The 21,656-nt window shown below is 66.8% G+C and overlaps 3 protein-coding genes and 3 non-coding genes across 6 annotated transcripts; 2 read left to right on the forward strand and 4 right to left on the reverse strand.

Moving 5' to 3' along the window:
• The first annotated feature begins 1,425 nt into the window (after window positions 1-1,425).
• Window positions 1,426-8,458, forward strand: TULP2 (TUB like protein 2). The gene is made up of 13 exons (XM_048833491.2): window positions 1,426-1,554; window positions 1,807-1,960; window positions 2,815-2,928; window positions 3,023-3,136; window positions 3,481-3,579; window positions 3,849-4,013; window positions 4,323-4,423; window positions 4,673-4,855; window positions 5,561-5,673; window positions 5,826-5,940; window positions 6,240-6,338; window positions 6,581-6,752; window positions 7,631-8,458. Exons 1-13 carry the CDS (start codon window positions 1,426-1,428, stop codon window positions 7,762-7,764), a joined length of 1,692 nt encoding a protein of 563 aa, XP_048689448.1. The 3' UTR covers window positions 7,765-8,458.
• A 1,220-nt stretch (window positions 8,459-9,678) lies between these two features.
• Window positions 9,679-13,827, forward strand: LOC125628450 (trans-1,2-dihydrobenzene-1,2-diol dehydrogenase-like). The gene is made up of 7 exons (XM_048833490.2): window positions 9,679-9,768; window positions 9,966-10,086; window positions 10,473-10,636; window positions 11,877-12,129; window positions 12,928-13,052; window positions 13,328-13,478; window positions 13,683-13,827. The coding sequence occupies exons 1-7, from the start codon at window positions 9,679-9,681 to the stop codon at window positions 13,793-13,795; spliced, it is 1,017 nt and encodes a 338-aa protein (XP_048689447.2). The 3' UTR covers window positions 13,796-13,827.
• Window positions 13,828-16,023: 2,196 nt separating this feature from the next.
• Window positions 16,024-20,167, reverse strand: RPL13A (ribosomal protein L13a). The gene is made up of 8 exons (XM_048832515.2): window positions 20,078-20,167; window positions 19,193-19,265; window positions 18,447-18,512; window positions 17,975-18,076; window positions 17,442-17,527; window positions 17,200-17,259; window positions 16,375-16,497; window positions 16,024-16,146 (listed from the first exon to the last, which is right to left on the reverse strand). The coding sequence occupies exons 1-8, from the start codon at window positions 20,090-20,092 to the stop codon at window positions 16,060-16,062; spliced, it is 612 nt and encodes a 203-aa protein (XP_048688472.2). The 5' UTR covers window positions 20,093-20,167; the 3' UTR covers window positions 16,024-16,059.
• On the reverse strand, window positions 16,642-16,726 carry LOC125628496 (small nucleolar RNA Z195/SNORD33/SNORD32 family). The gene has a single exon (XR_007354231.1). It is a non-coding gene; the product is annotated as a small nucleolar RNA Z195/SNORD33/SNORD32 family (small nucleolar RNA).
• Window positions 17,331-17,400, reverse strand: LOC125628502 (small nucleolar RNA SNORD34). Its single transcript, XR_007354238.1, has one exon. It is a non-coding gene; the product is annotated as a small nucleolar RNA SNORD34 (small nucleolar RNA).
• Window positions 19,042-19,121, reverse strand: LOC125628501 (small nucleolar RNA Z195/SNORD33/SNORD32 family). The gene has a single exon (XR_007354236.1). It is a non-coding gene; the product is annotated as a small nucleolar RNA Z195/SNORD33/SNORD32 family (small nucleolar RNA).
• Window positions 20,168-21,656: the final 1,489 nt, after the last annotated feature.

Here is a 21,656-nt window from a genome sequence, read left to right on the forward strand (position 1 = left end):
AGACACACAGACACCTTCCCCTCCCCTTTCCCTGCCGGTTAGCCCATCCCCTCCTAGGTGACCCCCCAAAATCATGGGCCTGTCCTGCCCTTAGCAGGGGCTCTCTCCCGCCGTGGGTCTGGGCAGCACCTGGCACGACAGGGCCCTGATCTCAGCTGGGGCAGGGACTGTCTTTGCCCTGGCCCCATGCGACATGGGCACCTTTAAACCCGGCCACGGGGCCTGGCAGGTTAAGAAACCAAAGCCGATTATGGAGGAGACAATCCGATGGGCTCCCCATGCCGGGGGCTGGGCCTGCGGGGGAAGGGGTCAGATCTCATCCTCCTCTCCCCACCCCCCCCAGGTCAGACCTGCCAGAGCCGGAGCTGGAGCCAGACCCGGAGCCGGTATCCCCGTTCCCCTCAACGCTCGCAGGTCTGAGATTGGGGTTGGGGGGATGCCCCGCTCCTATCCCTGAAGGCTGACAGCCAGAATGAAAAGTGGGTCTGGAATCCAGCAGGGGACCTCTCCCCTGCTCTGGGAGGGAAGGGGAGTCTAGTCGTTAGAGTGGCGGGGGGGGGGGGGGGAGGGGCTGGGAGCCAGGACTCCTGGGTTCTCTCCCCTGCTCTGGGAGGTGAGTCTAGTGGTTACAGCAGGGGGAGGGGAGGGGAGAGGAGGGGGCTGGGAGCCAGGACTCCTGGGTTCCATGTGTCCAAGGGGAAACCAAGAACAAGTCCTGTGGTGCTCAGTGAATTTTTCTCTCCTCCAGGCCCAGCCGGAGTCCGGCCACGACCACCCCCCCACCATGAACACAGCAGGGCGGGGAGACACGTAAGCTTGGGGATGGGATGGGGGTCTGGGGGTGCGTTAAGGGGCGGGGGGGCGATGCACCGGGGGGGTGTAGTGTATTCGAGGCAGGTTGTCTTTGCGCTCAGCCTGTCTGGTCCTCATTAATCCCTAATGAGCTAATCCTGTTTTATCGGGGGGGGGGGGGGGGGGCCTTAATTAGCAGCTGTTGCTTCGTTCATTCCCCCTTCCCTACTTGTTGGGATCGCTCCTTGCTCCGCTTCTAAACAAAGGGTCTCTACGCTGGGCCCCCCAGGGTCTCTTATACCCTTCCAGGGGACTCCCCAGGCCAAGGCCCCCAACTTCCCCTCCTTAGAGTCCCCCTGCTTTGAACCCCCCCGAGTCTCTCAGACCCTACCCCAGAGGGGCCGTGTCCCAGCACCAGGCGAGGGGTCCCATTATACCCAGCCCCCATGCCCCACCCCAGAGGGGCCGCATCCCAGCGCTGCATGGCGGGGGTACATCTGGGGGCACTTATGATGTCACAAACCCCGGCGCCGTGGCGATCGGAACGCCCCCGTGCCCTGGCTGCAGCAGCCCCTGGGACTGGCGAAGGCAGGGTCTGCTGGGGTGGCCCCTGGGTGCATAGTCAGCGGCGAGATGGCGCGGAGTTCCTACCAGCGCCTGCCCTCCCACCCCATCTCGCCGCCCAATGCCCCCGGCTCCTTCTCTTCCAGCGGCCTGGGCGAGGAGCCTGCTTCCCTGCGGCAGCAAAAGCTGGAGCTGCAGGTAGGTGCCCGGGGCGGTGCCCTCGTGCCTCCGAGGGGGTTCTGGGATTGAGGGGATCAGGGCTGGCTCCCCATGGGGTTCTGGGTTCGAGGGAATTGGGGCTGGGAGTGGTGTCCCGTCGCCCCCGGGGGGTTCTGGGATTGAGGGGATCAGGGCTGAGGCTGGATCCCAAGGTGGGGTGGGGGGGTGTCACCCCAGGGCAGTGCCTCCAGGGACTGTTCTCCTCTCCTGCCCCCTTCCCCCCACCCCCAGCGCTGCATCTTTGAGAAGAAGCAGCGCCGGAAGCGCCAGGAGCCGCTCATGGTACAGGCCAACCCCGATGCCAAGGTGACGGGCCGCCGGGGGCGCCGGCCAGAGGAACGCACCCCCCTGATGGAGTCCTGCAGTGACCACAGCCTCTGCAACGGTGAGAGCGGGGGCAGAGGCGGGAGCCAGGGTTCCTCCGTCCTCACCCGTGTAACGAGTTCCCCCCTGGTCTCAGCCCTGTTTCTTCACTGGGGTGATTGGCTGACTGGTGAAATCCCATACAGTCAGGTCACGGTGGAGGCGGGACTCTCCCTTCTCCAAACCCAAGGTAGGGGCGTGGCTCGTCAATTAGGGGCGAGGCTTCCAAAAAATAGGCCCCACCCCCTGACAGAGGTAACGCCACAAGGGGGGTTAACAGTTTGCCTGTGTCAGAGAAGAAGGCAGGGGAAAGGGGCGTGGTTTGTCCATGGGGGTGTGGTTTGCCAATGAGGGAGTGGCTGTCCTGGTATCCCTCTGTCAGTCAAGAGAGAGGTGGAAGGGGCGGGTCTTTTTGGGGGTGGGGCTCGTGAAGGGTAGGTGGTGCTTCCAAGAACTAGGCCCCGCCTCTACCAGCAGTAGTGCGGGCAGCCATCCCATAGGAAAAAGAGAGAAGGGCGTGGTAAATGTGGGCGTGGCTTGTTATTTGTGGGCAGGGCTGATAGCAATTAGCCTCCGCCCACTAGCAGGTGGCCTTATACAAAGGGCAGAACTGCTCCCCCTCTTAACCAAAATAGGGCAGGGAAGGGGTGGAGCTTGTGTGTTGTGGGCGGGACTTCCAGTAATTAGGCCCAGGTAAAGGAGTATGGGATTTGGGGGTGTGGCCGATGGGCACTAAGCCCCACCCACTCTAAACTGTAGCATGGCAGAGCGCCCATTGTCTCACCCAATGGGGCGGGGCCTATCTGCTGGGGGCGGGGCTTGTCTGCTGGGGGAGGGGCTGGTGCCCGGGAGGTGACGGACTCTCTCTGCCCCTAGGAACCAGCAACCCCTTCCTGGTGGAGTCGGTCCCGGAGGCCCATCGCCCTGCTGACGCCTGGGGCAGCTCCGTGCACCTGGACCGGGGCCCCCGAGCTGCACAGGAGGCCTCAGGTAAAGGGGGAGGGGCAGATCCTGGGTGTGGGGATCCCCGGTGGGACCCCCCCCAGCTCTGCCCACCCACTCACTCTCTGCCCCCCCCATCCAGGTGCCTCCGACGCAGAGCTGGAAGAGGCCGTCCTGGAGGACACGCGGCCCATCAGCAAGGCCAAGGCGGCACCCAGCTCCAGGCGCCGGGGCTGGCCGGCCAAGCAGAGAGGGGGTGAGCGGGGGCCGCCAGCCTGGCCGGGCCGGGAAACGGGTGCAACCGTTGCCGTGCAACCGTTGCCATGCAGGTGCACCATTTTATGTGCACCGGTCCGTTGCCAGGCAACCGTTGCCACCTTTAGACAGGCACCACTCTGTTGCTGTGCAACCGTTGCCGTGCTGCATGCCCAGTTCCGTTGCTATGCAACCGTTGCAGCGGATGCCCCACCTTGTTGCTGTGTTGTGACACTCCGAACCCCTTAGCAACGGTTGCTATGACGTGCCCGGCCTGGCCTTTTAAAGGGGACAGCGTGCCCTATGACCCCCCCCTTTACCCCTGGCCCCCTCTCTGCCCCGCAGCCGGCCGCGCCGACTCCCGACGCCCCCGGAGCTCGAAGCCGAAGGCCCCGTTGCCCGCGCGAGGGGAGCGAGTCCCCTCTGTCATCGTGGAGTTCAGAGGTGGGACACTGCGGGGATCTGGGCTGGGGGGGGGCAGCGGGGCAGGGCTGGACGTGCGAAGGGGGCTCATGGAGACTGCGGCCCTGGTGCAACGGGCCCGGGGGGGGGAGAGGGGCGTGCAGCTGGGTGTGCAAAGGGGGGGGTGCAGCCCTCGTGTGTGAGCGGGCACAAGGGGTTGTCACTGCCAAGCGCCCGTGCAAGGCCGGGGTGAGAGCAGCTCGGCGTGGGGGAGGTCTGCTCCAGCACTTACCCCCCCCCCGTCCCCCCAGACCCTCAGGACAGCAGCGATGGGGACGCCCCTCTGGAGGCCGGCGCTGTGGGCTGGGAGTCAGCCCAGGAGGGGGACTCGGAGGGGGAGGGGCAACCGCCCCAGGACCCCCCAGTGCCCCCTTCCCCTGTCAAGAGGAAACAGGACAGGAAGCTCCCAAGCAGAGGTGAGTTGCGGGGGGGGGGGGGGCGAGGAAGAGGGGCATTGTGGGTAGGGGAGGCTGTGGGGGTGGATTGATAGGCCCCTCTGTGCTGATGGGGGCCCGGGTTCGGCTCGGTGCAAAGGATTCTGGGACAGAGCGGTGAGGTGGGGGGAGCACCTGGTGGGGTGGGGGGTAGGGCGGGCCAGGGTGTATGTGTGCCGGCGAGGGGGGCTCATGGGATGAGGCCTCTCGGGGGGGGGCACTCAGGGCGGCTGGGGGGGGGAGGGGGCCTGGGCTTTCTCTGACCTTTCCCCCCCCCCATCTCCCTCCCAGGGTCTCTCGGCAGCCCCCCCGGGAGCAGCGAGGAGGAGGAAGGAGACCTCGACATCCTCTGCAGATCCCTGGAGCCCGCGCTGGAGCCCGACACCCCCAGCGTAAGGGTGGGGTAACACGGGGGGGTGCCCAGAGGACGCCCCTGTGCCCAGCTGCCCCCCACCGGGATGGCCTCTCGCACCCCTTTGCACGAGGCCCCCGTGCCCCACACATGCCTTCTGCCCTAGTATCTGCCCTGGGCGTTTGCCCCCGGCCCCATGAACCCCCGGCCCAGGCTCCCCACCCCGGGCCTCTCGTCACTCCCCTGCCCCCAGCCCCCTGCAGGCCTCACCCCTCCCCCTCCCCAGCAGCTGCCGGAGTTGGCGCCGGGGACCCCGTGGCCCCCGCGGCCGGAGGAGCTGGAGGGGTTTGTGCTGCGCCCGGTGCCCCCCGGGGTGACTGTTCGGTGCCGCATCAGCCGGGACCGCAAGGGGGTGGACAAAGGCGTCTTCCCCTTCTACTACCTTCACCTGGAGAGAGACGATGGGAGGAAGGTAACGGGGGGGGGGAATTATGGTGGGGGGGAAGCGGGGCACCGTAGGGCACAGGCTGGGGGGAGGCAGAGAAGGGGGGCGCTGTGGGGCAGAGGCTGGGGGGAGGCAGAGAAGGGGGTGCTGTGGTGCGCAGGCAGGGTGCAAGCAAAGAAGGGGGGTGCTGTGGAATACAAGCTGGAAGGAGGCAGCAGAAGAGGGGGGCGCCATGGGACACAGGCTGGGGGAAGGCAGAGAAGGGGGGCGCTGTGGGGCACAGGCTGAGGGGAGGCAGCGGAAGAGGGGGGCGCCGTGGGGCACAGGCTGGAGGGAGGCAGAGAAGGGGGGCGCTGTGGGGCACAGGCTGAGGGGAGGCAGCGGAAGAGGGGGGCGCCGTGGGACACAGGCTGGGGGAAGGCAAAGAAGGGGGGTGCCGTGGGGCACAGGCTCTGAGCAGGCAGAGATGGGGGGTGCTGTGGGGCACAGGCTGAGGGGAGGCAGCGGCAGAGGAGGGCACCATGGGACACAGGCTGGGGGAAGGCAGAGAAGGGGGGCGCCGTGGGGCACAGGCTGAGGGGAGGCAGCGGAAGAGGGGGGCGCTGTGGGGCAGAGGCCAGGGGAAGGCAGAGAAAGGGGGTGCTGTGGGGCAAAGGCTGAGGGGAGGCAGCAGAAGAGGGGGGCGCCATGGGGCACAGGCCAGGGCAGGCTGTTCATTTCTGTCTCTCTCAGCTGTTTCTCATGTCTGGCCGGAAGAGAAAGAAAAGCAAAACTTCCAATTACCTCATTTCCCTCGACCCCATCGACCTGTCCCGGGACGGGGACGGCTTCATGGGGAAAGTCAGGTGGGTTCTGTGCCCACCCCAGAGGGGCCGCGCCTCCTTCTGGGCAAGGGGTCCCCGTATACCCAGCCCCCGGGCCCCACCCCAGTGGCGGTCGCATCTCAGCACTGGGCAAGGTGTCTCCAGGTGACCAGGACTTTCTGATCTCCTGGCAGGTCCAACTTGCTGGGCACCAGGTTCACGGTGTTCGATAACGGGACAAATCCGGACAAAAAACCCTTCGTCCCCGAAACGGCTCCGATCCGGCAAGAGCTGGCGGCCATTTGCTACGTACGTGAGAAAATCTTGGACCCGGGGCACTCCTGTGGAGAAGCTCGCAGCACCGGGATCCCCAGGGCACTGCTGCGGGGAAGCTCACAGCGCTGGGAACCCCGGCTGGGGGCACTGCTGCGGGGAAGCTCACAGCGCTGGGAACCCCGGCTGGGGGCACTGCTGTGGGGAAGCTCGCAGAGCCGGCATCCCCAGCTGGCCGCTGTCATGGAGATGAGGAGGGTGTGCAGGGTTTTCGGGGCAAGGGGGGATGTCGGGCGATGACAGGGTCATAGATTCTCTGCTGCTCCTCACAACAGGAGACCAATGTGCTGGGGTTCAGGGGCCCAAGAAAAATGACTGTGATTATCCCCGGCATGAACACGGACAACGAGAGAATCAGCATCCGCCCCAAAAATGTGAGGCTGCTGGGGACACGGGCCGGGGAACTGCTGTGGGGAAGCTCGCGGCGCCGGGGCACCCCAGCCGAGGCACTGCTGTGGGGGAGCTCACAGCACTGGGGAACCCCAGCCAGGGCACTGCTGCGGGGACACCGCTGCGGGGAAGCTGTCAGCGCTGGGGAGCCCCGGCTGGCGCACTGCTGTAGGGAAGCTCGCAGCGCCGGGGTCTAACCCCCCCGTGGCTCCCTGGCTCTCTCTAGGAACACGAGACCCTGCTGACCCGGTTCCAGAACCGAAACCTCCAGAACCTGCTGGTTCTGCAGAACAAGGTGCCGGCCTGGAACGAGGAGACCCAGTCGTACGTGCTCAACTTCCACGGCCGCGTCACCCAGGCCTCCGTCAAGAACTTCCAGATCGTCCCCGACCACGACCGTGAGGGGGGGAACTGGGGGGAGACGGGGGGGGAGCCAGGCCGGTGCTGGGGTGGGGGGAGAAGGGAGGTGACAAGGGAGGGATGAGGGCTGCCCCCTCTCTCCCGCCCTTGGCTGACAGGGCCTGGGGGTTGGATTGGGCTGGATTTGGGAGGCTGTGCCGAACACACTCACCCCCCAGCGGAGTACCCTGTGCTGCAGTTTCTGGGGGGGGAGGTGGATTGGGGGGCATTGGAGCCAGATCAGGGCTGTTGGGGCAGATTGGGGAGATTTGGGGTGAGGCTCGGGGGGATTTGGGGAGGCCAGTGGGGCAGGTTGGGGGGATTTGGGGAGGCCGGTGGGGTGGATTGGGGGGATTTGGGTGAGATGGGGGCATTTGGGGAGGCCGGTGGGGTGGATTGGGGGAATTTGGGAGGCAATCGGGGGGATTTGAAGCAGCCGGTGGGGCGGGTTGGGGGGTATCTGGGGTGAGGATCGGGGGGATTTGGTGGGATCGGGGGAGCTGTGGGGGATTTGGGGAGATCGGTGGCGCGGATTGAGGGGAATTTGGGCGAGATGGGGGGATTTGGGGAGGCCGGTGGGGTGGATTGGGGGAATTTGGGGGGCAATCGGGGGGATTTGAAGCAGCCGGTGGGGCGGGTTGGGGGGTATCTGGGGTGAGGATCGGGGGGATTTGGTGGGATCGGGGGAGCTGTGGGGGATTTGGGGAGATCGGTGGCGCGGATTGGGGGGAATTTGGGCGAGATGGGGGGATTTGGGGAGGCTGGTGGGGTGGATTGGGGAGTGTCTGGAGTGAGGATCGGGGAAGTTTGGGGGGGATCATGGGAATTTGGGGGGCCGTGCCCCACCCACTAACCCCCCGTCCCCCTGCCCCCCCAGCCGAGTACATTGTGCTGCAGTTTGGCCGGGTGGCGCCCGACGTCTTCACCATGGACTATCGCGCCCCCCTCTGCGCCCTGCAGGCCTTCGCCATCTGCCTGTCCAGCTTCGACGGGAAACTGGCCTGCGAGTAGCCCCCGGACATGACCCCGTGACCTCCGACCCCCGCCAGCCTGCACAGGACCCCATGACGCCCAATCCCGTGCCCTTGGACTGACCCTGCGACCTCTGACCCCACGACCTTGGAATGACGCCGCCATCTCCGACCCTATGATCTCTGCCGTGATCTCCAACCCTGTGACCTCTGACCGATGCTGACCTACTCTGTGTGGCTGGTTTCTCTCTGACCCACCCCTTCCCCTGTTGACGGGTCCTTGTCACCCTTGACCTCTGATTCCTTGACTTTGCCCTTTGACCTCTCACCACTCCAACCTCTGGCATCTTTAATGTCATTCTTGACCTTTGACCTCCCCACCTTGGCCTCTGACCTCTTTGGGCCTAGCTTATCCTTGACCTATGACCCCTGATTTTCTTTGTTGCTCTCTGGTCTTTTGATGTCATCCTTGACCTGTGGTCTGTTTGACCCTTGACCTCTGACCCTTCGTCCTGACCTTTGCCCTCTGGCCCTGAACCATTTCACCTCTCTTGAAGACGATGCCGTGACGGCAGCTGCAGCCGCCATCTTGATTGACTCAGTTTCCCCCTGCCCCCAAAGAAGCAGGGGTCAGGGCTGTTTTGGGGGACCCCCCAATGCATGGACTGTAAAGTGCCCCTCACCCCTAAGAGTGTAACAGATTCTTGATCCAAATAAAATCTACCCAGAAGCGAGACCCCTGAGGGGGGCTGGTTGTTGAGTCCAATTTGGGGGTGCCCCACCAACCTCACCCCCAGGTTGCTGGATCCCCTGGGCGTTGCCCTAATCTTGGGGTCCCCTCAGGCCACTGTTCCTGTCCAACCCCCCTGCCCTGAGCCCTTCAACCCCCTCACCACTAGCGCTGACCTCCCCCGAGATGCCCCGTACCTCACATGCCCCCAGAATCCCACTGCTGGGGGGTACCGGCTGTGACAAAGTGCGCCTTGTCTCTACTATTGTTATGAGACCTGTGTCTGCCTCAGTTTCCCTTCTGTTTTGCATGGCTGCTGGGTGTGTCCGTTTGCTCTCTGGGGAGGTTGGGGGGTGGGGTGGTCGGGGGAGCACCCAGGTTCTGAGCCAACAAGGGCAACCCCAAGCTCCCCCCCACCCCGGCTGTGCCCCCACCCCCCGGCCTACAGCCACCCTGGCAGGGGGATGAAGGGCTGGTGTTGGATGAGTGGGGCCGGGCCATGGGGCTCACAGCAGCTTGGCTGGGTGCTGGGCTGACCCGCCCAGACCCTACCGGACTCCTCAGCCCGGTGCCAGCCCGCGGACGGGTCTGTGGTTGGCAAAGGGGGCAGCGTCCCTGCCAATGCCCCGCGGGGGGCTGGACTCGCAGTTGGGGGCTGCAGAGAGATGGGGGGGACCGGGGGATCACAGCTCGGTCTCACAGGCCAGGGGGCCCTGTCCACTATGGGGTCACGCCCAGGAGACTGGTTCCAGGCTGGGGCACAGAGTCGGCCCCATGGGTCTGTGACACCCATCCCCCCTCCCCACCCCGGTGAGCCCCCCCGTCCCCTTCTTCCTCCCAGCCCTTTACTCACCCACCCCAGTGACCCCCTTCACCCACAGCCCCAATCCTGGTGCCCCAAACCGAGGCCATAACGGGGGGGCGGGAGTGAAGGAGAAAGAGATGGGCGGAAATCATCCCCCCCATCCCGCCTCACATCCCCCCATCTGTGCCCTGGAGGAATGGGGAGGGGTGACCCTCCCCCTGTTGAACCCGCCCCCATGCCCAGTGACATAGGGTGTGCCACTCTGCCCCGGGCCACCCCACCCCGTCCCGCCCCCACACCTGTGCAGCTGCTGAGTCGGATCCACCATGCACCAGCCAGGCCTGGAGCAGGAGAGACGCCGCTGCCCCCCACGCCCCCCAGGAGCTGGGACCTGCCCCCAGCCCAGCCCACCCAGGGCCATGGCCACCCGCTGGGGCATCTGCTCTGCTGGCAGGATCAGCCACGATTTCCTGGTGGCCCTGAAGACCCTCCCGGCCACGGAGCATAAGGTGGGGCTGGGGGAGAGGCTGCAGGATGCCTGGGTTCTCTACCCGGCTCTGGGAGCAGAGCGCGGAGGGCGGTCCAGTGGTTAGAGCTGGGGGGGGGGCTGGGAGCCAAAAGTCCTGGGTTCTTGGCTTAGTGTTCACTGACTGGCACGGGGGTGGGTTCTGGGGGGGTCCCGGCTGCCTCATCCCCACTTTAACCTCCCCCCCAGGCTGTGGCCATCGCTGCGCGTGATCTCGCCCGCGCTCAGGAATATGCCCAGAAACACGGGATCCCCCGAGCGTACGGGAGCTACGAGGAGCTGGCGCAGGACCCCGACGTGGGTGAGCCCCCGGGGGACCCCCATGGGACCTGACCCCGGGGGGGGGGGGCAGGACACGGGGCCTTTCCCCTCTAGGGGGCACTGGCTCCCATCCGGCCCCAGGGCAGGGAAGGGCTGGCTCAGGGGGGTGGGGAAGGGGGCCCGGGGCCTTTCCCCTCTGGGGAGAGTCTGTGTGTCCAGGGATACCTCTGGGGCAGGCTGAGACCCCCAAAGTGTGGGGACTGATCTGGGAGAGGTGAATGGCAGCACGAGGGGTGACCTGGAGCCAGGACACCTGGGTTCTCTCCCTGGCTCTGGGAGGGGAGTGGGGTCCAAGGGTTAGAGCTGGAGGGGGGCTGGGAGCCAGGACTCCTGGGTTCCACCCCCATTTCACACTTCCCATGGCAGACGTGGTCTACGTGGGGGTCATAAACCCTGAGCACCTGCCCGTGGGGCGGCTCTTCCTGGGGGCCGGGAAGCACGTGCTGCTGGAGAAGCCCCTGGGGATGAACACGGCGGAGGTGAGGCAGCTGGCGCAGCTGGCCCAGAGTCAGGGGGTCTTCCTGATGGAGGTGAGTGACCCCCTAGAGCCCCCCTGCAGCCCAGCGCCCCCCAGCACCGCCCTGGGGCATCAGGGCCGGTCCTGACCACTCAGGGAGAGCACCCCGCTGGGCCCCTTGCCCCGCTCCCCTCAGCCCGGCACCCCCTGCCGGGCCCCCCCGCCTCGCTCCCAGCACCCCCTGACGGGCCCCCTGCCCTGCTCCCAGCGCTCCCTGCCGGGCCCCCGCTTCCCTCACCCCAGCGCCCCCTGCTGGGCCCCTGCCCCACTCCCCTCACCCCAGCGCCCCCTGCTGGGCCCCTGATCCACTCCCCTCAGCCCAGCACCCCCTGCCGGGCCCCCCCTGCCTCGCTCCCAGCGCCCCCTGGCGGGCGGCATCCCTGCTTCCCGCACCCCAGCACCGCCTGCTGGGCCCCTGCCCCGCTCCCCACAGCCCAGCGCCCCCCGCCGGGCCCCCCGCCCCGCTCCCCGCAGCCCAGCGCCCCCCGCCGGGCCCCCTGCCCCGCTCCCCGCAGCCCAGCGCCCCCTAGGGGGCGACACAGAGAGCCATGGGCTGAACCCCCCAGAGCCAGCGGGGGAGCGGGGCGACCGGGAACAGCCCCTCCGTAGAAGGGACGTCCCTTAGTTCGGCCTCTGGGCCGCACGAGCCGGGGAATTGCCGAGCGCTGGGAGAGCCGCGGGACGCGCCCGGCGTGGGAACGGGGATGATGATTAATACCCCGGGGGGCGGGCGCTGGGCAAACAGCCCCTGAGTGTGGAAAGGCCCCGCGTGACGATCCCGGGGGGCCGGCACCGTGGGAGCTGCTGGGGGACAGGCCCCGACAGGCTGGAGCCGGCCTCGCCCATGAGCCGGCCCTGAAGGGACCCAACCCCGGGTCACGGGTGCCTAGGGAGGGGTAGAGCCACCCCCCATCCGGTTCTGGCACAGCGCCCGCGACTATTGCCTTGGGGCCAGCACCCACAGCCAGGGGCCAGCACCCCCTGCCGAGCCCCCCATTCCCTGCAGCCTAGCGCCCCCTGCCGAGCCCCCCATTCCCTGCAGCCCAGCGCCCCCTGGCGAGCCCCCCGCCCCGCTCCCCGCAGCCCAGCGCCACCTGGCGAGCCCCCCGCCCCGCTCCCCGCAGCCCAGCGCCCCCTGCCGAGCCCCCCATTCCCTGCAGCCCAGTGCTCCCTGGCGAGCCCCCCGCCCCGCTCCCTGCAGCCCAGCGCCCCCTGCCGAGCCCCCCAGCTCTGTTTCTGCCCCTGCCCCCCAGGCGTTCTGGACCCGCTTCTTCCCCATCTCAGAGCAGATCCGCCGGCTGCTCGCCCAGGGGGCGGTGGGCGAGGTAAAGCTGATCTCGGTGACCGTGGGGCACCCCATGGAGAACATCCACCGGCTGGTGGAGAAGAAGCTGGGGGGCGGCGCCATCCTGGACGTCGGCTGCTACGGCATCCAGTTCGCCAGCATGGTCCTCGCGGGGGAGCGGCCGGAGTCCATCGTCGCCTCGGGCTTCCTCTACCCATCCGGTACCGGGGGCTGGAGTGAGGGGCACCGGCAGGGTGCGGGGGGCAGGGAGGAGGGGGGCTGCGGGTCGAGAGTGAGGGGCACCAGCGAGGGGGGTCAGGACTCAGAGGCACCGGCAGGGCTGTGGGGGCCAGGAATGAAGGGCACCATCGGGGTGGAGGGGCTGCGGTTTGGAGGTGAGGGGCACCGGCAGGGCAGGGGGGGCAGGACTCAGGGGCACCGACAGGGTAGGGGGTTGTGGGTCAGGCATGAGGGGCACCAGCAGGGAAGGGGGGCTGTGGGTCGGGAGGGACGGGCAGGACTCAGGAGCACCAGCAAGGCAGGGGGGTTGTGGGTCAGGTGTGAGGGGCACCGGCAGGGCAGGGGGCCAGGGCTCAGGGGCACCAACAGGGTAGGGGTTGTGGGTCAGGCATGAGGGGCACCAGCAGGGAAGGGGGGCTGTGGGTCGGGAGGGACGGGCAGGACTCAGGAGCACCAGCAAGGCAGGGGGGTTGTGGGTCAGGTGTGAGGGGCACCGGCAGGGCAGGGGGGCAGGACTCAGGGGCACCGACAGGGTAGGGGGTTGTGGGTCAGGCATGAGGGGCACCAGCAGGGAAGGGGGGCTGTGGGTCGGGAGGGACAGGCAGGACTCAGGAGCACCAGCAAAGCAGGGGGGTTGTGGGTCAGGTGTGAGGGGCACCGGCAGGGCAGGGGGCCACGGCTCAGGGGCACCCGCAGGGCAGGGGGGCTGTGGGTCAGGTGTGAGGGGCACCGGCAGGGCAGGGGGGCAGGACTGAAGTGCTGCTGTTTCGATTTCCCAGGTGTGGACGAAACCACCTCGGTGATCTTGAAGTACGCGGGCAAGCGCCAGGCCGTGGTGTCCTGCACCATGAGCGTCGAGCTCCCCAACCAGGCCTGGGTCTGCGGCACCAAGGGCTCCATTGAGGTGCGGGGGGGGGGGGCACAGAGGGGGCAGCTCCTGGCCTATGGCCCAAGGATAAGAGAAGACCAGGAAAACTGGCTGGGCACCAGGACTCCTGGGTTCTCTCCCTGGCTGGGGGAGGGAAGTGGGGACTAGTGGTGGTGGTGGGGGGGGGAAGTCCAGTGTCTTGAATTTTCTCTTTGTCTCTATGAACAGCGTGTGGGGAGCTGGGGCAGGTGGGTCAGATCCTATCGTGGGGGGTGCTTATTATTAACCCTTTCTTCCCTGCATCCTCCTAGCTCCCTGCCCCCTGGTACGCCCCTACCACCATGATCGTGAACCACCAGCGCCATGAGTGCCCCCTGCCACCCCCCCCCCAGCCCGTCAACTTCTCCAACGGCACCGGCATGCGCTACGAGGCCCAGCACGTACGCGAGTGTCTGCTGCGAGGTAAGGGCCGGACGCCAGGGGTCCCGCTTCCGGGGCAGGGAGCCAGGACTCCTGGGTTCTCCCCCTGGCTCTGGGAGGGGAGGGGGGCAAGCTCCAGGGTCTCTCCCCACATCCAGCCATAGCAGCCCACAGCTTGCTCAGCCCCTAGCTGGGGCACTGCCCAGGGGAAGCTCGCAGCCCCACCTGAGGTGTCTCTCCCCGCAGGCCTGAAGGAGAGCCCCATCATGAGCCTGGCCGACAGCGAGCTGGTGGCCTCCATCATGGACACGGTGCGACAGCAGCTTGGGGTGACCTTCTCCGAGGACCAGCAGGGCTGAGCGCCCCGGCTGCCAGGGGGACGCGCCCTGGTTGGGGGGGGGGGTGTGTGTGGAGTGGGGGCCAGTATCACTGAAGGGGCTGCAATAAACAGGACCCTGCCCAGCTGTGGTGTGACTCCTTGTGGGACAGAGCTGGGGGGGATGGCGGGGAGAGAGGAGCACAGGACGCCTGGGTTCTTCCCCAGCAAACACACATTTATCTTAGAGCCATCCCCCCACAGCACCATCCACCATCCCAGCAAGCCCCCCAAGCTGAGACCAGGGCACCCTCTGTTGGGCAAACACCCTCCCCGCACGCACACACCTGCCATCAGAGCAAGGTACAGCCCCCCCTTGTGGAAAGGCTACCCCAGAGGAAAGGGGGGGTGGGGGAACACCCTCTAACAGCAGGCTGTTGCCATGCCTGCACCCGTCCAGCAGGGGGCGTTGCTCCTCCCCCACAATCAGTCTAGAACAGGGGTGGGCAAACTTTTTGGCCCGAGGGCCACAGTGGGGTTGCAAAACTGTGTGGCAGGCTGGGAAGGGCAAACAGCCTGGCCCCCCCTCTGAACCCCTCACCCATCCAACCCCCCCGATTCTTGTCCCCTGACCACCCGACCCTAACCACCCCCCGGGACCCTGCCACCTATCTAAGCCCCCCTGCTCCTTGTCCCCTGACTGCCCCGACCCCGATCCACACCCCTGCCCCCACCCACACACACTTCTTGTCCCCTGACCACCCCCCCCCAGACCCCACCCCCTATCCAAGGCCCCCTGTTCCATCTCCCCCGCCCCCCCCCAAACCTCCACCCCATCCGACCACCCCCGGGACCTCCTGCCCCCTTACCATGCCGCTCAGAGTGGCAGGACAGGCTTGTTGGAAAGCCTGGGAGGTGGGCGGGCGCAAGCCACACAGCAGCATGGCTGTGGGGGCAGAGGCCGGGGGCTAGCCTCCCCAGGCAGGAGCTCAGGGGCCGGGCAGGATGGTGCCGCGGGCCGGATGTGGCCCACGGGCCGTAGTTTGCCCACATCTGGTCTAGAGCCTAGAGTCAGCCTCACTCTTAAGTCGATTCCTAGAAGCCTGCAGCTGAGTCGGGGGCACGAGGCTCCGTCAGGGGACTCCCCCTCTGCATGCCACAGGCCCCTCCTAAATCCCAACCCCCCAGGCTGGGGAAAGAGCAGGGAAGAGACACTAACACAAGGAAGAGGAAAAAAAACAGCCCCCGGCCATGGCCTAGCTCTGGGGCTGCAGCAGTGGGGGCGAGGGGCCAGAACAAGCAGCCACGGGCAGGCCACATTTCACCGACACCACATCCAGGCTGGCCGCCATCAGCCCATCCCGAGCTCCCCAGCCTGGCCGAAGGGCTAACAGAATCGGCGAGTCGGAGCAGGGGACTCGTGGGAGCTCGGGGCCTGGCCCCACGGCGACGCTGCCAGATTCCCCCCTCCACAGCCAGCGTTTGCCACTCCAGGGGGGTGGATACGTCGCAGAGGGGCCAGGGAAGAGGCCCGAGGACGACTCCAGGATCAGAAAACCTGCCCGAGAACGAGCGGGGGGGGGGGGGGGGGGGGAAAACGACCCTTGATGGCCTACCAGATCCACCAGGCAAAGTGAGACAAATTCCCAGTGGAAATAAAGCACCCGGAGTCGGGGGAGGGGGGGGGATTAACCCTTGAAGCACCCCCCCCCCAGGGGTGGAGTGGATTCTCCATCCCAGGCACCCAGGATGGAAGTCAGGGCAGCCCCAGGGGGTCAGACGAGGTGGGGCGACTCCTCACCCCACGAGGATCGATGAGGAGAAGCGTCCCAGAGCCACAGGATGAGCAGCTGCATCCTGAGCACTCTGCTGGCGAGGGGGGGAAGCACTTGGGTTCCACCCCCCGGCCCCTCAGGGGTTGGGCTGGGGCTTAGGGGTGCCAGGGAGATTTGGGGGGCCCCCGCAAAGAGCTCAAGGTGTTTCTCCTCCAGGGGAAGGCCCCGCAGGGGTGAGGGCCTCGAAGGTGCCCGCGCAGCGTTCTGAAACCCGCAATGACTCCGACTGCTGGGGTGAGCGATGGGGTCCCTGGTCCCGGCCCAGGGCCGCTCCGGGAGGGGTGTGAAGCCGCGGGCTCAGTGCGGGGAGAAGCGGGTTAGTTCTGTGCTACGTGGGAGGGGATTTGGCCGGCCCAGCCAAGCCCCAGAGCGGCCCGGCCTCCCAGGCCAGGCAGCCGGAGCTGGGCCCTGTGAGAGACGCACGGAGGGGCTGGGCGGAAGTGGAGGGGCTGGTTTTATTGAGGTTCAAGGCTCAGACCAAGATGCCGTATTGCTTCAACACGTCGGTGTACCTGGCGATCTTGCCTTCCACGTTCTTCTCCGCCTGCTTCTGCAGTTTCTGGAAGAGACGCCCAGGGAGGAGGAATCAGACCGAGATTTGGGGGAGCCCCCAGGGAACGGGCCCATCTCCCTGCGGGGTGGGTATATGGGGACCCGGCACTGGGATGCAGCCCCTCTGGGGTGGGGCACCGGGGCAGGTCCTATGGGGACCCCTCGCCCAGCGCCGAGATGCGACTCCTCTCAAAGGGGGACTGTTCGAGGCCCCATGACCCCCGGAGATACTCACCATCAGCTTCTTCTTCTTGTTGTAATGCAGCTTGGCTTTCTCCTTGCGTTTCTCCTCCAGGGTGGAGGTGATGGCTTGGTACTTCCAGCCAACCTCATGGGCCAGGCGCCCCAGGAAGGCAAACTGCGGGGGCAGGGGAGAGACGGGTCAGGAGAGAACCCAGGAGTCCTGGTTCCCAACCCCACCCCCCCCACCACACCCTGCTCTAACCCACCAGCCCCCCTTCCTGCAGGATCCCAACTAAGCCAGGTCGTGCTGCGCCCCCAGGTGGTCTCAGATGGTAGTGCATGTAGGAGGTTGTCTCATGGTCGTGAGACTCGAAGTGAAGTGAGTTAGCATCATCACCGACCGCCCTAGGTGCCAGCTCCCAGCACCGGGTAGGGCACAGCCACTGGCTGGATGTGGCCAGGGCATCACTGGACAGATGGCACCTGCACTGAATAAGGCTGTCCCATGACTGGCCACTAGCTGCCTCATGATATTGAAGACCAAGGAATCATGTGGCAAGTAGTCCCATAGGTTAACACCACACTACCTAACAAACCCATTACCTCTGATGAATTGCTGGTCTCCAATATCATGTGGGCGCCAGTTCCCAAGGTTAATATCACTGGCAAGTGAATATATTGCCTCGGAGTTGGCCCTGGCCTAGTACCATGTTGCAAGTAGTCCCATGGGTTAATGGCTCCCGGAGTTTTGCCTTTGAGGAGTCCTCTGTTCTGACAGGCTGTGGAACTACCTGCCTCATGACAGTGCTGCCTTCAATCAGGTTTCAATCTCCTGCCCCATCTCCCGTGTGGAAACGGGGCTCTGGGAGGGACGTACCTTGCGCGTCGGCTTCAGGCGTACGACTTTCAAAGCAGCGGGTACCACCATCCGTTTCCTCTGCACGGGGGGGAGAGAAGATAGTTATGGGTACGAAGGAGACGGGGTGGAGAGCAGAAGAGCGGGTCTGGCGTGTCTCAGAGTCAAAATTTTTCTCACCCAGCATCAAACAATGTAGGTAGATGGAACATCATGGACACGGGCCCCCCATCCCCCCTGCGGCCCCCAGGGGGCACCGTTACCTTGTCGTACGGGGGCGGAATCCCATCAAAGACCTTCAGTCTCTCCAGGGCGGCCTGGCCTCGCTTGGTCTTGTGGGGCAGCATCCCTGCAAGGAGAGGAGACCAGCTGCTGGGAGTGGGCCTGCAGCTGGGGCGCTCTGCGCTGTGGGTCTCTGCCCCCCAAGTTCCATAAGGGCGGGGCTGGGACACACTGCTCTGAGACTGCCCTCTGCCCCCCAAGCTCTATGGGGGACAGATAAGAGGGCCCTGTGCTGTGGCTGTTCCCTGCCCCCCCTCAGGACCCACAGGGGATGGATCATGGTTTGGCCCAGGTGCCCTGCGCTGTGGGTCGCTGCCCCTCAGGCTCCATAGGGGGCGTGTCTGGGACACACTGCTGTTGCTATTCTCTCTCCCCCCCCCCCCCCCCGGGATGGATCATGGGTGTGGCTCAGGCCCCTGCGCAGTGGTTGTTCCCTGCCCCCCAGCGGCACCTCAGTGGCCCCCCCCCCCCGTACTGTCCCCTGAAGCCCAGCCCAAGCATGGGGGGTTGTTACCTCGGACCGTGCGCCAGAAGATGCGGCTTGGGGCGCGGAAGTGGTAGGGACCGCGGGACGGGTTGGTGTTCATGCGTTTGCGGAGGAAGGCCAGGTACTTCACTGGAAGGAGAGCAGAGCGGGGTCAGCCAGGGAGCGACTCTCCCGGATGCCTGGGTCCCAGGCCCAGTTTGGCTACTGAGTTCAGGGGAGGACGCCCCCTCCCTGGGCCTCAGTTTCCCCTCCCACCCTCAGGGTAGAGAGCTCGTGAGCCAGTCAGGACAGGGTCTGTGCAGCGCTCAATACCATAGGGGGGTCCCACACCCTCCAACACTACCATCATACTGTGGGGCACTGCCCCCTTCTCTGCCTGCAACGGACCAAGGGGAGGAGGAACTGGTGCTAGGTAAACCAGTACCCAAGCTGCAAGGGAAAAGGGGGCTCAGAAAAGGACCCCGGCGTCCTGGCTCCCGGCCCCGACGGCGGCACTCACGTTTGTTGCGGTAGAAGTTCCCGGAGATGTTGATGCCCTCGCATCTCACCACCACCACCTTGCGCCCTGGGAGGAAGGCAGAGCAGGACGTTAACGAGGCCGCATGGCGAGGCGGGGCACAGCGACGCGGGGGGTTCCAGGCCATGCAGGCCCAGGGCAGGACACGCTGGCCACGCCACCGATGCGGAGCGGAATCGCCACAAGCCCAGGGACCGCCAGGCGGGGGGAGGGGATTCAGGGCTGCAAAGTTACTCGGGCTCCTGCTTTGAGCCCATCGCCATGGACTCAGGCCAGAGGCGGCAGGAGAGGCAGAGGAGACTCGAGTGTTTAATAGCAGGATCAGGAGACCCACCCTTAGCAAACAGCATGGACCTAGAGAACCCAGGAGTCCTGGCTCCCAGCCCCCTGCTCTATCCTGCTAGACCCCACTCCCCTCCCAGAGCCAGGGAGTGAACCCAGGAATCCGGCCTCCTCCCCTCATCTGCCCACTAGATCCCTCCTAGAACCAGGGAGTGAACCGAGGAGTCCTGCCTCCCCCCTCCCCACCCACTCCCCTCCCAGGGGAGAGAACCCAGGCGTCCTGGCCCCTCGGGGAGCAGTCTCAGATGGTAGTGCATGGATGGGGTGTTCTCACGGTCGTGAGGCTCAAACACAGACAGCATCATCACAGACCCCCTCCAGCGGAGCAGGGCCCAGGCAGGGGGAGGGATCCCAGGCCTGGGGGGCACCCCCCCAGCAACACTCACCCAGCAGGACCTGCTTGGCCACGATGGCTGCCAGGCGCCCCAAAAGATGGCCACGTCCATCGATGACCAGAACCTGAGGGGAAAGGGGAGGTCATCAGTTTGGGGGGTCCCAGGTCCCACCAGATAGGATGAACGAGCGGGTGCTTGTGCTGGGGAAGCACCAGCCAGCTCTGGGGGCCCCCCACTCGCAGGGGAGCTGCCCCCAGCACCACTAGAATCCCACTGGGGGGCTCCACGTGGCACTACAGGGGTCTCACAACCCACAAAGTGGAGGCTCCACTTCAGCCCCCCACATCCTTTCTGCCCAACCCAATCTACTCGCCCTGCCCAAGGCTCCCGCAACAGCTCCCCCGCCCCTCCCCCACACCCCACAGCCCCCCCCCTCCCCCCACAGCCCCCCGCCCCTCCTCCCACCCCACAGCCCCCCTGCCCCTCCCCACACAGCCCCCCGCCCCTCCTCCCACCCCACAGCCCCCCTGCCCCTCCCCACACAGCCCCCCGCCCCTCCTCCCACCCCACAGCCCCCCTGCCCCTCCCCACACAGCCCCCCGCCCCTCCTCCCACCCCACAGCCCCCCCGCCCCTCCCCACACAGCCCCCCGCCCCTCCCCATTCCCCCCCACAGCCCCCCTGCCCCTCCCCACACAGCCCCCCGCCCCTCCCCATTCCCCCCCACAGCCCCCCTGCCCTCCCCACACAGCCCCCCGCCCCTCCCCATTCCCCCCCACACCGCCCCCCTGCCCCCCCATACGCCTCCCCCCTTTGGGGCTCCCCTCCCCACACAGCGCGAGGAAGCGAAGGGGGCCCCACCCCTCACTTGCCCCGCCCCGGGGGGGCCCCAGAGGCCCGGAGGGGGGGGGGGGGGGCCTCCGGGCCCCGCGCGCACCTTGAACTCCGCCATGCTCGCCGGCCCGCACGGAAAGAGGCTCCGCCTCGCGCACACCGCGGGGTCTCCCCTTCCGGCGCGGGGCGCGCAGGGGCGGAAGTGAGCGCAAGCGGGAAGTGAAGGCAGCTCCAGGGCCGCCATTAAGGGCAGCACGGAGCCGGAAGTGACGCTCCCAGTGGGAAGGAGGGCAGGCAGCCCTGGGCGCCGCCGCCAGGAAGGAAGGGCGGAAGTGACGACAAGAGGCGGGCACAACAGGGTGACTCAAAGGCGGATCAGACCGGAAGTGACCGTGGTAGCCGTCGAGAAGCCCGCCATGATGGGCAACCAAACCGGAAGTGGAGCCAACCCCCCCCGAAAGGGGCGGGGGCCACATCAAGCCCCGCCCACTCAGTGTATATTGAGTTATGTAAATGAGGGGGAACCCCCCCCATGCTCCCATACAGAAGGGGTCACAGGAAATGGGACCCCAAATTGCCCCTCCCCCACCACAGGCCCCTCCCCCACCCAAGGGGCTCCTCGGTCTCCACGAGGGCCCCCCACCCCCGCCCCAGCGACCCCCCACACACACACACATTGCAGGGCCTTCCCCGATCCCCCTCCCCCACCGCCCCACACGCCGGCCCCTCGGCCACGTCGCCACCTCCCCCCCGGCCCCGCAGGCCCCAGAGCTGGGCGCAGCGTCGCCCCCGGGCCGGATCCGGAGGCCGAACCCCCTCCCTGCTCCCAGGGGGGGATCCCCCGTCAGCCCCTCGGCCCCAGTGCCGCCCAGGGGGGGCTCAGGTGCGGCTGGGTCCCCCCCGCCCCACGTCCTTCCCGGCTGTCCCGGAGGGCGACCCCCAGCCTGTGCATGGGGCCGGCGTTCTCTGCTCCCGGATGGCGCCCTGTGAAAACGCAGGCGGGTCGCTGGCCCCCGGCGCCCCCCCGGGCTCTGGGGCCCTGTCCCGGGCTCGGCGTTATGCCCCCCGCCCGCAGGCCGTGTGTCGGCGGCGAACGGGGTCAGGGACGACGTTCTGGTTTCTGGATCAAGCTGGGAGCGAGCGCAGGTGTAAAGGGGACTCTCGTCCCCTTCCTAACACTCAGTGGCGGGGGAGGTGGCCAGCTCCCAGTACTCAAAGGGGGAAGGGTCGATGGGACGTCAGGACCCTGAGGCTGACAGGCCCCAGGAACAGGGGGGCTAATCAGGATGCCAGAGGGGTCCCGTCCCCTCTGTGAGCTGGAATTGCCTGGGCCAGCCAGAGCGGGGCCGAGCTGAGGAGGGAGCCGGGCCCGAGCAGAGCTGGGGAATGGAGCTGGGCCAGACAGAGGGGCCAGAACAGCAGCCCAGGGAGCTGGAGGCAGAGCGGGGCTGGGGCTGGGGCAGTCTGGAGCCGGGTGCGGTGAGCAGCTGGGGGGATCGAAGGGAACCCTGGGAACTGGGCCCAGTGCAGGGAGACGCCCCCAGCCAAGAGGCCCTGCAGGCCAGACTTGGGGGGGTCATAACCCCGATGTGGCTGGGGCAACGCTGGGAAGAAGGGTCCTGCCACCTACAGCCTGAGGGCATGTGGCCACCGAGAGCTAGAGCGAGCGTCCGACCCGCAGC

This window comes from Caretta caretta, chromosome 23, assembly GCF_965140235.1.
Source record: "Caretta caretta isolate rCarCar2 chromosome 23, rCarCar1.hap1, whole genome shotgun sequence".
Taxonomy (NCBI): domain Eukaryota; kingdom Metazoa; phylum Chordata; order Testudines; family Cheloniidae; genus Caretta; species Caretta caretta.

Coding starts and splice junctions, on each gene's coding strand:
- LOC125628450 (XM_048833490.2), top strand. CDS start 9,679: ATGGCCACCCGCTGGGGCATCTGCTCTGCTGGCAGGATCAGCCACGAT. Junction 10,637..11,876: donor AGGGGGTCTTCCTGATGGAG/GTGAGTGACCCC, acceptor CCTGCCCCCCAG/GCGTTCTGGACCCGCTTCTT. Junction 12,130..12,927: donor GGGCTTCCTCTACCCATCCG/GTACCGGGGGCT, acceptor TCGATTTCCCAG/GTGTGGACGAAACCACCTCG.
- RPL13A (XM_048832515.2), bottom strand. Junction 18,077..18,446: donor GAACTTCTACCGCAACAAAC/GTGAGTGCCGCC, acceptor CTCTCCTTCCAG/TGAAGTACCTGGCCTTCCTC. Junction 16,147..16,374: donor ACAAGAAGAAGAAGCTGATG/GTGAGTATCTCC, acceptor CGTCTCTTCCAG/AAACTGCAGAAGCAGGCGGA.
- TULP2 (XM_048833491.2), top strand. CDS start 1,426: ATGGCGCGGAGTTCCTACCAGCGCCTGCCCTCCCACCCCATCTCGCCG. Junction 5,674..5,825: donor GGCTTCATGGGGAAAGTCAG/GTGGGTTCTGTG, acceptor ATCTCCTGGCAG/GTCCAACTTGCTGGGCACCA. Junction 6,753..7,630: donor GATCGTCCCCGACCACGACC/GTGAGGGGGGGA, acceptor CTGCCCCCCCAG/CCGAGTACATTGTGCTGCAG.